The following is a 13,122-nucleotide window of genomic DNA, read 5'->3' as shown; positions in this document are numbered from 1 at the left end:
GTATCGCTCAACACAACTAGGGGGTAATACAGAAGTTGGATGCCCCCCAAGTCAGAGACTCGCTGTATTGTTACCAATGAACCTGACACCTGGATTTTTCAGCAGCCCTTTGTTATTGCCACCTCTTACTTTTTAATTATCTTTGGACCTAACTGCAGCATCCTCCAGCTGACCGGCTTAGGCCATGTTCACACATTGCATATGTTTTATATTTTATTTTTTAATGCAAATTTTAAGCAGCATTTTACAGTACCAGCAAAAGCTATGAGATTTCAGAAATCTCATGCACACACTTTTTTTTTTCCCTAACTGAATTGGAAAACTGCTGCATGTCACTTCTTTCAGCGTTTTATCATAGAAAGAAATGAGTAAGGCTACGTTCACATTAGCGTTGTGCGCCGCTGCGTCGCCGCATGCGTCATACACCCCTATATTTAACATGGGGGCGCATGGACATGTGTTGCATTTACGTTTTGTGACGCATGTGTCGCTGCGGCGCACGCGTCAGGGCGCAGAGGACACAGCAAGTTGCATTTTTTGTGCATCCAAAATCAAGCAAAAAAAGGATGCATGCGTCACAAAACGCTGCGTTGTGCATGCGTTTACATTTGCATTGTGCGCCGCAGCGTCGGCGACGCAACGCACAACGCAAATGTAAACGCATGCACACCGCAGCGTTTTGTGACGCATGCGTCCTTTTTTTGCTTGATTTTGGACGCACAAAAAATGCAACTTGCTGCGTCCTCTGCGCCCTGACGCGTGCGCCGCAGTGACGCATGCGTCACAAAACGCAAGTGCAACGCATGTCCATGCGCCCTCATGTTAAATATAGGGGCGCATGACGCATGCATCGCCGCAGCGGCGCCCGACGCTGTGTCGCACAACGCTAATGTGAACGTAGCCTTAGTGCAAAAGCGCAGAAAAAAAAAAAAACACACCACACCAGGTTTTGCTGTGTTTCTAGTGCAAAAATCTAAGGAAGTTGCATCAAATTTTGGGGGGATGCAGTAAACTTAGTCAGCATAGACAGGAGATGTAAAAAAAAAAAAAACAGCAAAACCTGCTTTTTGTAAGATGATTCTATACTGCCAAGAAAGCAGGTTTTGCCTGCAGGAAAAATGCAACATGTGAACATAGCCGGAGATGGGAACAGCTGCAGCTGACTTTTCTATAGCCACATCTGTACCTCTAGGACACTGCTTGTCCATATATGTAGGACACGTCCTGCATCTACGGTTCTGCACTATGGTGCACCCTGCGTTCTCCTTTTCTAGTGAGAATTAATGAAATAATGAAGATTGTAGATTTGAAACTTAATAAAACTGCATTAACAAAAGGTTAAGGCTATGTGCCCACACTGCAGATTCTGCTGCGGAATTTTCCGCAGCGGATTTGCTAAATCCACAGTGAAAAACCGCTGCAGATTTCACTGCGGATTTTATTGCGGTTCTTTTTGCGGTTTCCACCAGCAGATTTCTATTGGCCCAGGTAGAAACCTGCAGTGGAATCCGCACAAAGAATTGACATGCTGCGGAAAATAAACTGCGGCGTTTCCGCACGGCTTTTTCCGCAGCATGTGCACTGCGGATTTTGTTTCCCATAGGTTTACATTGTACTGTAAACTCATGGGAAACTGCTGCAGATCCGCAGCTGAAAAAACGCTGCGGATCCGCAGCAAAATCTGCAGCGTGTGAACATAGCCTAAATAAGACTAAACTCCTTTTCAGGAGCGGTAAATGGATAACGGTGTCCTATCCTCAGGATAGACCAGCAATAGCAAAGGCCAAGAAAAGTCAAGGCTTTAACCAGAGCTTTACCAGCAGCCCTACATGTCCTTCTGGTGATGGATCAGGGCCAGTAGCCGGTCAGTATATGATGGATCACACTTATAAGCTCTGTTACCTACCTGACCCAGAATATAGTTATCGATGAATTCATTGACAGTCATCAAGCTCTGCGACCATTCTGCGTCAGTGTATCTGGATCCCAGCTCCACAGGTACAGTCCGACAACCAGCCACCTTCTGGATGTACTCTATGCTGTGTGGGTAAAAAAAAAAAACACAATAAAAGAGCCAGATTTCTACTGATGCAGCCTATCATTAGGTTTACCATTATTTTATTCAGTATTTTTATGCAAATGCTGCCAGGAAAAAAAAAAAAAAAAAAGCCTGCGAGCCCTGCTTTCCCCGCACACAGAATGATTGACACCTCTACCTGAACACCGTCAACAAGTGTGGGCAAGGAAAGCAGGACTCACAGGCCCATTTTGTTGTACTATTTACTGCGACCCATGAGTGTTTTTTTGTATATTGTATTTGCGTGGAGAGCAGTAATTATTTACCATATTAACTATTATCATTTAGGACATTTTGATAGCTTTTTACTACTTTTTTTTTGTTTGTTTTTTTAACCCCTTCACGACATGTGCCATACTAATACTGCGCATGTCATGTCTCCCTTTTGATGTGGGCTCTGGCGCTGAGCCTACTTCAAAGCGGCGACATGTCAGCGGTTTTGTACAGCTGACATGTGCGTGCAATAGCGGCGAGTGGAATCGTGATCCACCAGCTGATATTATCCAGTTAAATGCAGCTGTCAAACGCCGACAGGAGCATTTAACTAGCGCTTCTGCCCATCGGGCCAGAAATACGTGCACCGCTGACCCTCGTCACGTGATCGGGGGTCAGCAATGTGTCGGCATAGTAACCAGAGGTCCACTTGAGACCTCTATGGTTGTTGGTGCCGGATTGCTGTGAGCGCCACCCTGTGGTCGGCGCTCATAGCAATGCAGTAATTCAGCTACATAGGAGCGATCTGAGCATCGCCTCTATGTAGCAGAGCCGATCGAGTTGTGCCAGCTTCTAGCCTCCCATGGAGGCTATTGAAGCATGGCAAAAGTACAATAGAAAATGTTTAAAAAATATATGAAAAAATATATATATATATATAAAAAGTTAAGGTTCGAAAAATAGATTTTTATTTGAAATAATTTTCTTCTTCAAACTTTGCTTTCGTCATAGAATGCTCCCTTTGCAGCAATTCCAGCATTGCAGACCTTTGGCATTCTAGCAGTTAATTTGCTGAGGTAATCTGGAGAAATTTCACCCCATTCTTCCAGAAGCCCCTCCCACAAGTTGGTTTGGCTTGATGGGCACTTTTTGCACCATACGGTCAAGCTGCTCCCATAACAGTTCAATGGGGCTGAGATCTGTTGACTGTGCTGGCCGCTCCATTACAGATAGAATACCAGTTGCCTGCTTCTTCCCTAAATAGTTCTTGCATAATTTGGAGGTGTGATTTGGGTCGTTGTCCTGTTGTAGGATGAAATTGGCTCCAATCAAGCGCTGTCCACAGGGTAAGGCATGGCGTTGTAAAATGGAGTGATAGCCTTCCTTATTCAAAATCCCTTTTACCTTGTACAAATCTCCCACTTTACCAGCACCAAAGCAACCCCAGACCATCACATTACCTCCACCATGCTTGACAGATGGCGTCAGGGACTCTTCCAGCATCTTTTCAGTTGTTCTGCATCTCCATAACACTTTTTTTCCAATCTTCCTCTGTCCAATGTCTGTGTTCTTTTGCCCATATTAATCTTTTCCTTTTATTAGCCAGTCTCAGATATGGCTTTTTCTTTGCCACTCTGCCCTGAAAGCCAGCATCCCGGAGTCGCCTCTTCACTGTAGACGATGACACTGGCGTTTTGTGTGTACTATTTAATGAAGCTGCCAGTTGACGACCTGTGAGGTGTCGATTTCTCAAACTACAGACTCTAATGTTCTTGTCTTGTTGGTCAGTTGTGCAGCGGGGCGTCCCACTTCTCTTTCTAGAGCCTGTTTCTGCTCTCCTCTGAAGGGAGTAGTACACACCGTTGTAGGAAATCTACAGTTTCTTGGCAATTTCTCGCATGAAATAGCCTTCAGTTCTAAGAAGAATAGACTGTCGAGTTTTACATGAAAGTTTTTTTTTTTTTTTTTTTAATGGCCATTTTGGGAGTTTAATGAAACCAACAAATGTAATGCTCCAGATTCTCAGCTAGCTCAAAGGAAGGTCAGGTTTATAGATTCTCTAATCAGCCAGTTTTCAGCTTTGCTAACATACTTGCACAAGGGTTTTCAAGGGTATTCTAACCATCCATTAGCTTTCTTACACAGTTAGCAAACACAAAGTACCATAAGAACACTGGAGTGATGGTTGTTGGAAATGGGCCTCTATACACCTATGAACATATTGCATTACAAACCAGACATTTGCAGCTAGAATAGTAATTTACCAAATTAACAATGTATAGTGTATTTCTGAATCATTTAATGTTGGCTTCATTGGAAAAAACTGTGCTTTACTTCAAAAATAAGGACATTTCTAAGTGACCCTAAACTTTTGAACGGTAGTGCGTGTGTGTGTATATGTATATATGTATATGTATATATATATATATATATATATATATATATATATATATATATATATATATGTATGTATGTATGTATGTATGTATGTATGTATGTATGTATGTATGTATGTATGTATGTATGTATGTATGTATGTATGTATGTATGTATGTATGTATGTATATATATATATATATATATATATATATATATATATATATCTAATTGTCTAAGGGTTTTTCCGTCTGTCTGTCTGTCTGTCTGTCTGTCCTGGAAATCCCGCGTCTGATTGGTCGAGGCCGCCAGGCCTCGACCAATCAGCGACGGGCACAGTATCGACGTAGATGTCATAATGGTTGCCATGGCGACGATTATGTCATAAAGGTTGCCTCGACCAATCAGCGACGGGCACAGTCTGCCGCGGGGACATGCATATTCTAGAATACCCGATGCGTTAGAATCGGGCCACAGTCTAGTATATATATAATTGTCTAAGGGTTTTTCCGTCTGTCTGTCTTTCTGTCTTTCTGTCCTGGAAATCCCGCGTCTCTGATTGGTCGAGGCCGCTAGGCCTCGACCAATCAGCGACGGGCACAGCATGGCGACGATGATGTCATAATGGAAATCCCGCGTCTGATTGGTCGAGGCCGCCAGGCCTCGACCAATCAGCGACGGGCACAGTATCGACGTAGATGTCATAATGGTTGCCATGGCAACGATGATGTCATAAAGGTTGCCTCGACCAATCAGCGACGGGCACAGTCTGCCGCGAATTCTGGAATCATCATTGTCCATATACTACGGGGACATGCATATTCTAGAATACCCGATGCGTTAGAATCGGTCCACAATCTAGTATATATATAATTGTCTAAGGGTCACTTCCGTCTGTCTGTCTGTCACGGATATTCATTGGTTGCGGCCTCTGTCTGTCATGGAATCCAAGTCGCTGATTGGTCTCGAACCGCGTTATGCTGCGGGTAACTCACACCGTTACCGCCGCTATTAACCCTGTGTGACCAAGTTTTTACTATTGATGCTGCCTATGCAGCGTCAATTGTAAAAACATCTAATGGTAAAAATAATAATAAAAAAAAAAATCATTATATATTCACCTTTCCCGCTCCTCACGACGCTCCAGGCAGGTTCCGGTGAAAGGATGGTCTGCGAAAAGGACCTTGCCGTGACGTCACGGTCATGTGAGCGCGACACGGTCATGTGAGCGCGACACGGTCATGTGAGCGCGACACGGTCATGTGAGCGCGACACGGTCATGTGAGCGCGACACGGTCATGTGAGCGCGACACGGTCATGTGAGCGCGACACGGTCATGTGAGCGCGACACGGTCATGTGAGCGCGACACGGTCATGTGAGCGCGACACGGTCATGTGAGCGCGACACGGTCATGTGAGCGCGACACGGTCATGTGAGCGCGACACGGTCATGTGAGCGCGACGACATCACAGGTCCTGCGGGAGAAGCAGGCAACAGAACTACAAGGGTACCATCGGAAGGTGAGTATATGTTTATTTTTTAACCTGTCACATACGTGGCTGGGCAATATACTACGTGGCTCTGTGATGTATACTACGTAACTAGGCAATATGCTACGTCACTGGGCAATATACTACGTGGCTCTGTGCTGTATACTACGTGGCTGGGCAATATACTACGTGGCTCTGTGCTGTGTACTATGTCACTGGGCAATATACTACGTGGCTCTGTGCTGTATACTACGTTGCTGGGCAATATACTACGTCGCTGGGCAATATACTGCATGGCTCTGTGCTGTATACTACGTCGCTGGGCAATATACTACGTGGCTGTGCTGTATACTACGTCACTGGGCAATATACTACGTGGCTCTGTGCTGTATACTTCGTCACTGGTCAATATACTACGTCACTGGTCAATATACTATGTGGCTATGTGCTGTATACTACATCGCTGGGCAATATACTACGTCATAGGGCAAAATACTACGTGGCTCTGTGCTGTATACTATGTAACTGGGCAATATACTATGTGGCTCTGTGCTGTATACTACGTGGCTGGGCAATATACTACGTGGCTGGGCAATATACTACGTGGACATGCATATTCTAGAATACCCGATACGTTAGAATCGGGCCACCATCTAATATATCTATCTCTATCTATCTATATATTTTTTTTATTATTATTATTAATTATTATTTTTTTTTTTTAAGTAGTTTACTGTATAGGTTAATTATATTTTCATAGATCACTCTCGGTGATACCCAATACATATGAATTTTTAAAAACATTTTTTATCTATAACCACTTTATTTTTTAGTCCCTTTAAATCTGAAATAATTTGATGGTTTGTACTATACACATTGCAGTACACAGGGAGACTACTGGTCTCCTATGAAACCCCGCTGCAGACAGGGCTTCCTAGGAGGCTGAATATGGCATTGACAAAGGCTTTCAGGGGTGCGGGTAGAGTGAATGGAGGGTATGAGAGTCTGAACTATCACTCCACTCACGCAGATAGAAACCATTTAAACGTGACTTTCAGAAACTAATTGAGCATCTAAATGGTTAACAGCAGCATTTGGAGCAAGCTAGTCGACACCTGCCATGTACAGAGCACCTGCCTGCACCATTCACCCTGATGTACCATCTTACCTCCATTTCTTCATGCATGGCCAGTGATCGATGACTCCATCCAATATTACAGCTTTCTGGGGTATCAGGTAATTGTGCCTGAAGTGTTCTAGCGAGGGGCAGCGGACTGTAGGAATTGTAGTATCGGCACACAGGACCGGGGTGAGCGGACGGGCTATTTTCTGCACAGAGAAATAACCAAAAAGTTATTAAGCCACCATTTTCTATAGAACACACAATGGGCCTCATTTATTGCCCATAGCAACCAAAGCTCAGCTTTCATTTTTTTATTTTTTAAAAAGGTTTAGAAAAATCAAAGCTGATCTGTGATTGGCTGGTAGGAGCAACAAAGACGGTTTTAATTAACAAAGTACAAAATCTCACAAAGATGTCTGATCTCTAAGAGAAACTACCTCTGGGATTTGGCCGTTTGGTTCCACATCCACCGGATTCTCTGGAGTTTCTCTCAGACGCTTTTGTCTTCTGTGGGTCAGGACTGAAAGAGAGGAAGGAAATATCAGCAATGGACAAAACACACTAGGTGGCATAGTGCCGTCTATACAAGATGTTCAGCTGCTTGGACAAACTAGATTTTGGGGGCATCCAATTATCAGATGAGGTTTAATGCGGAGTCATGTAAAGTTATGCACCTTGGCACTAATAATATGAGTATCACATGATCTGGGGGGGGGGGGGTTGGAGTGAAACTGAGGGATTCACTGGTAGAGAAGGATCTGGGTGTAGGGGGGAGTGAAACTAGGAGTCACTGGCAGAGAAGGATCTGTGTGTATTTGTCGATCACAGGCTATATAACTTGCAATGTCAGTCAGAAGTATATTCTCATGTATTAAAAAAGGGGTATGGACTCGCGGGACAGGATATTACAACTCTACTGGTGTTAGACTGATCGCACGCTTTTGCTGCACTTTTTCTGCAGGCAAAACATGATCTCTTGGCAGTGAAGAAGCTGCTTACAGAAGGCAGGTTTTGGTGCGTTTTTGATGCATTTTTGCTGCATATTACAGCTGTCATTTGTCTACAGTACATGTTAAATAAAGTTTGTTTTTGGTCAATAAAACTCACGGTTGTGTCTTTTTTGCACTATCGCGTTGTTTTCTATGGTGAACGAATTGAGATGCTACAGATTTAAAAAAAAAAAAAAAAAAAACAAAGCCACAGCAATTTGCAATGCAGTAAGGACAAAAAAAAAAGCAAGTATGCCCATGAGATTTCTGAAATCTCATAGCTTTCACTAGTACTCTAAAAAGCAGATTTTAATTTCCATTGAAAAATGCTGGAAAAAAAAAACTGATGTAAAAAAGCAATGAGTGAACATAGGCTTAAAGCGAACCTGGCAGCAGGATTTAACAAAGTACACTACAGGCACTATCAGGTTGCCGCTCTTAGGGCTCATACTCACTTGCGCAAAACTCGGATGAGTCTCGCATGTTAATACACGGCGCTGATGCCGGCACTCGGATCGGAGCGTGCGGCCACTTAGGAATACATGAAGCCGCACGCTCCGCTCCTCTGTGCCAGGTGCAGTGCGAGACTCATCCGAGTTTTGCGCAAGTGAGTATGAGCCATTGCACTGATTAAGAGGATACCTTGGGTGAAAAAAACCATCCTGTGGTTCTTGTGTAATCAGTGTTAGTAGCTTTCAGTTAATGAGATGCTCGTGCTCTGGGATGGGACTGTAGGCAGAGATTTATCTTCCTGCTCTAAGCCAGAGAAACCAAGGAAAGACCTGTCCACAGGCCGCCCCGAAGCACAAATATGTTCCTCATCATTGAGAGACTGTTTGTGCTTCGGGGCGGCCTGTGGACAGGTCTTTCCTTGGTTTCTCTGGCTTAGAGCAGGAAGATAACTCAAGTTGTAAAGGCTCCGACGTAGCTGTGGTCCTCCCTATGGACTACTATGTAAAAGGTTTGCCCTCCCAGGGATCCATATTGTAAGAGCGCCGGCTCAGGGACTTGTGTTCTTCAAAGAGAAAAGGGCTTCAGAGACGGGACAATCGATTATTAGGAACATTTCTTTACAAAGGCTTTCCCATCTGAGCAGGTACGGCATGCCGCTAGGTGCTTCCTACTGACTCCGCAGATCAATTACCTGTTGTAGACTTTGGGGGCCGCACAGAGTCCTTGGTGAGCGGATCCCCCAATATTTGGATTATTTTACTTATCACATTGTCCATGATCTCAGCTCCCAGGAGCAAGGACATGTCACACACCCGCAGAACCTTGTCCTTATCGAATACCAGCTCCCCACAATCCCCGACCACCTTAAACAGGCAGCCATAAGAATAGGCAATCCTCCAGTCCCGGGACACGTCCCTCCAGTTACGGCCATTCAGCTTCTCCCAGCTATAGTCCATAATCATCTCCCCCAGGTGCCCACATCGGGCCAGATCACATGTATAGACACAGGCTGCCGCCTCCTTCACACACATGACAATGGCCCCGTCCACCTCCGGGCCCAGCTGATGTGGAAACTCCTCGAGGCTAGGAGGGAATAGGGACCGGATCCGGGTCCACACTGAGCTCTGCATTTGCTCCTCTGAGTTTATCCTTCAATCCTGGGCAATATTCATTATCTCATACCGGTTCCACCAGATACATACTGGGTCCTGCTATCTACCCCTGTGAATAGAAAAAAAAAAAATATTCACCTATACAACATGTATGGCTCGTTACATCAACGCTTCCCTTTGTAACAAATCGCACAGTGGCGTCATAAAACGAATTGAATGGGGGGGGGGGGGGATGTATGGAGCGGGCTCAGGAGCTGAACCCGCTCCATACATTGTAGGTGCTCCGGGTACAGCAGCGACTGGAGCTGGTTCTGATCACTGCTGTTAAAAAGTAGTACAAGTGAGTAAATGATTGCAAGTATCTAAGAATTGAAGCAAAAAGTAATAACAATTGGAAAAAAAAAAAAAAAAAATCACCTCACTCTTCCCCCAGTGACAATAAAAATGAATAAATAAAACATGTTTGGCATCGCCAAGTTAAGAGAAGTCAGATCTATCAAAATATAAAAATAATTAACCCAATCAGTAAACAGGGAAAAAATTCAAGAATGCCAAAATGCCGTAACAGGCGATCAAAAAGTTAAATCTATGCCAAAATGGTACTAATTAAAAACGTCTCACCACGCAAAAAAAATAAGCCATCATACAGCTCCATCAGATGAAAAGTAAAAAAAAATGTTACAGGTATCGGAATATGGTGACAACTCCATTTTTTTTTTGGTTGTTTTTTTTGCAAACTTCAGCTTTTTTGTTTTTCACCACTAAAATAATAATTAAAAAAAATCATGTTTGGTCTCTCCGTTATCATACTGATGAGAATCACACTGCACCGCCATTTTTTACCACAAAATGTACACCGTAAAAACAATTCCCAAAAAACAAGGTCAGAATTGTTTATGTTATTTCCTTTACCTTCCCCCCCCCCCCCTCTTTTTCGAGGACACTATAAGGTAAATGGATGGTGTCATTCAATAGTACAACTCCTCCTGCAAAAAAAAAAAAACAATTCTTACCTGTCTGTGTGGCCAGAAAAAGAAGAGTTATGGCTCTGGGCGGAAAAAAACGGGGGGGAAAAAAAAAAAAAAATGGGCCCCAGAGTTGCAAAGTATGAAAAGCGCCCACCCCTCCTATATAATATGGATGTGCCCGAGTAGTAGCTGCCAGCCCCACAGGAACAACACTACAACTCTCAGCATGCCAGGGAAGCCTGCACCTAGAAGGGCATTCTGGGAATTGTAGTTCTTCTAACCCTGTGAAGCACAGAAAAGCGCGCTCAGCAGTATAGTGCTCTGGCATAAATCCAGGCAGGACTCTCTACTGTGTGCTGACGTCACGCCACACTGTAAAAGTCAGGAAAGATCACTCTGCACATACCCACCATCTTTATCTGCGCTCCCCCCGGCTGCAGTGTGCAACTACATCTCCCAGCATGCACCACAGTGTATACAGAGCAGTTACCTGCTGCTATAGACAGAACGGAGGTGAGAGCGCTCCCTGCGCGGTAACGCTGCGGCCAGACACCTCACGTGCCCGCGGCAGCCTCCGCCGCCATTTCCCAGCAGGTAGCGCGTACAGTGACGTCATAACTAGCCACTTCAGCTATTGGTCAGGCGGAGGCGGCTTCTGGTTGGATACGGCCAGTCAGCTGACATAACGAGCAGTTCCGTGCGGCGGCGGCCAGGCGGCGCTGTTCATTCCTGACAGTGGGGAGCGCGGTTCTGTCACGTTACTGTCATAGAGCGAAATAACAAGAGAAAGCAAAAACAGTCCAAACGCCCCAACATTCCAATACAACAGCTTTTTCTAACCCTTTCCGTTCCATTTTTTTTCTTAGCTTTTTTTCATAATTTGGTGGCTAAAAAAAGGATTTTTTTTTGTCTTTGTCACCATCTTCCGAGACCAATAAAGTATTATTTTTTTATTGCAGTGTGAGGGCTTGTTTATTGGTACCATTTTGGCGCCAGATACGACTTCTGGGTAGTTATTTTTATTGCGTTTTTGGGGAGGTGCAGCAACTGAAAATGCCTTTTTTTTTTTTTTTTTTTGCAGTTTTTGTTTTTTTGCTTTCCAGCAATTAATGGGAATCAGTCATGCGTCACTTACTATTCTTCGGTTTGCTCTTTCAATACAATCAGTGTTTTATCAGCAGGAAATTATCGCTAGATGACTAGGTGGTGTCTCCTGGTCCAACCACGCCCCTACTTCTTGATTAGCAGTTTTCTGCCTATGCACAGTGTACACAGAAAGCTGTCAATCAGTGGTGTGGGCGGGGTTATACGGGACAGCATTCAGAGCGCCGCTAGATGTGCAGCAGAGGAAACTGATACTATCAAAATGACAGCAAGCAGCCCAGCTAGTGATACATCACTGGAATCAGGGTCTCTGCCCCTTCATTATGCTGCTCTCAGATCGTACAGAAACAAATCTTGTGCTATATTCCCTTTAACATACGGGTTTAATTTTACATTTTGGTAGATCATTCCTATGTGGACATGGAAATAAGAAAATGATGAATCCAGCTCAACGAGAAACTGAAAAAACTGTTTCCTTTATTCACTTGAAACCTGGAAATACCAAATATGTTTTTTTTTGTTTTGTTTTTTCTTCACTTTGATTTATTTTTGTATTTGGAAAAGTGGGTGAAGGAAAACATTTTTGTTTTAATCTTATAATATGTTTTTTTTTTTTTTTTTTTTTTTTTTTAAATAAATCTCCTTACTTTAATCCCCATAGGATTTGATCCTGCAAAAGTTTGATTGCTTGTGCTATATACTATTGCAGTATGCAGTGAGAATCACGGTCACCAGTAGCTGGGCTTCACGGGAGTACAAAGATGGCGGTGACAAGAGCTGTCAGCAGGCCTCCAACCATCATGGCAGCTCCTATTGTGGGAGGGCTGATAACGATAAGTCTAATATCCTCCAGGATTGTGACACTGAGACATTTTTCACAAGTAAAGGAGGAGAACGTGCAACACTTATAAATGGGCAAGAGCCACAAAATCAGGTCCAGCACACATTTGTTAACCCCTTTCCGACCTTAGACATATAGGTACGTCCAGTGTCGCCTCCCTCCATTTTGATGCAGACTCCGATACTGAGCCCGCAAATTTTTCAGCACGTCAGATGATTTGATAAATTGACCTAGGATTAGAGATGATCGAATCTTTTGAAATTCAAATAATACAATAGCCAGGTTTGACAAATATTTCCCAAAAATATTATTTGCAGAGAATAAATTAAATTGCAATACTGCAAAGCCTCTAATGGCATTTTAAAGACGCGTGTAACACGCTGAGCTCCAGTGGTGCAACTCGAAGCTTGTGGGCCCCAATGTAAAATCCTCAAATATCCCTGGTCTTTAATAGAAATAGTCTTTTCCTTTAGGGCAAAGGGACCTTTGGGGGTCTCTTCTGACGTCTCCTTGGACTGTATCCAACCCTTTTAAAGCATTTTAACACAAACACAGCATTAGTAATGTCAAACTGGCCTCACTATAAAAAGGGTGCTAGCTCAGTAGTAACCAACAGGTTATTTAATAACACCGAGAATCTGACCAACTTTTCAG

General features: G+C 43.7%; 1 protein-coding gene across 2 annotated transcripts in view; it reads right to left on the bottom strand.

The window, feature by feature from the left end:
- LOC143785680 (lysine-specific demethylase 8-like) overlaps positions 1-11,076 on the bottom strand; it is a 30,925-nt gene extending 19,849 nt beyond the window's left edge. Inside the window, exons 1-6 of one of the 2 annotated variants that reach the window (XM_077274740.1) lie at positions 11,014-11,048; positions 10,569-10,603; positions 9,135-9,664; positions 7,439-7,521; positions 7,047-7,207; positions 1,907-2,039 (exon numbers count right to left, since the gene is read on the bottom strand). In XM_077274740.1, the coding sequence (XP_077130855.1) occupies positions 1,907-2,039; positions 7,047-7,207; positions 7,439-7,521; positions 9,135-9,573 (816 nt within the window). In that variant the 5' untranslated portion in view covers positions 9,574-9,664; positions 10,569-10,603; positions 11,014-11,048. Of the gene's footprint in view, positions 1-1,906; positions 2,040-7,046; positions 7,208-7,438; positions 7,522-9,134; positions 9,665-10,568; positions 10,604-11,013 lie in introns of both variants that reach the window. The other variant, XM_077274739.1, reaches the window with a different exon arrangement.
- Positions 11,077-13,122: the final 2,046 nt, after the last annotated feature.

The sequence above is a fragment of the Ranitomeya variabilis genome, chromosome 7 (genome assembly GCF_051348905.1).
Source record: "Ranitomeya variabilis isolate aRanVar5 chromosome 7, aRanVar5.hap1, whole genome shotgun sequence".
Lineage (NCBI taxonomy): Eukaryota > Metazoa > Chordata > Amphibia > Anura > Dendrobatidae > Ranitomeya > Ranitomeya variabilis.
The sequence above is the reverse complement of the archived record's forward strand: the minus strand, read 5'-3'. Positions and strand labels throughout refer to the sequence as shown.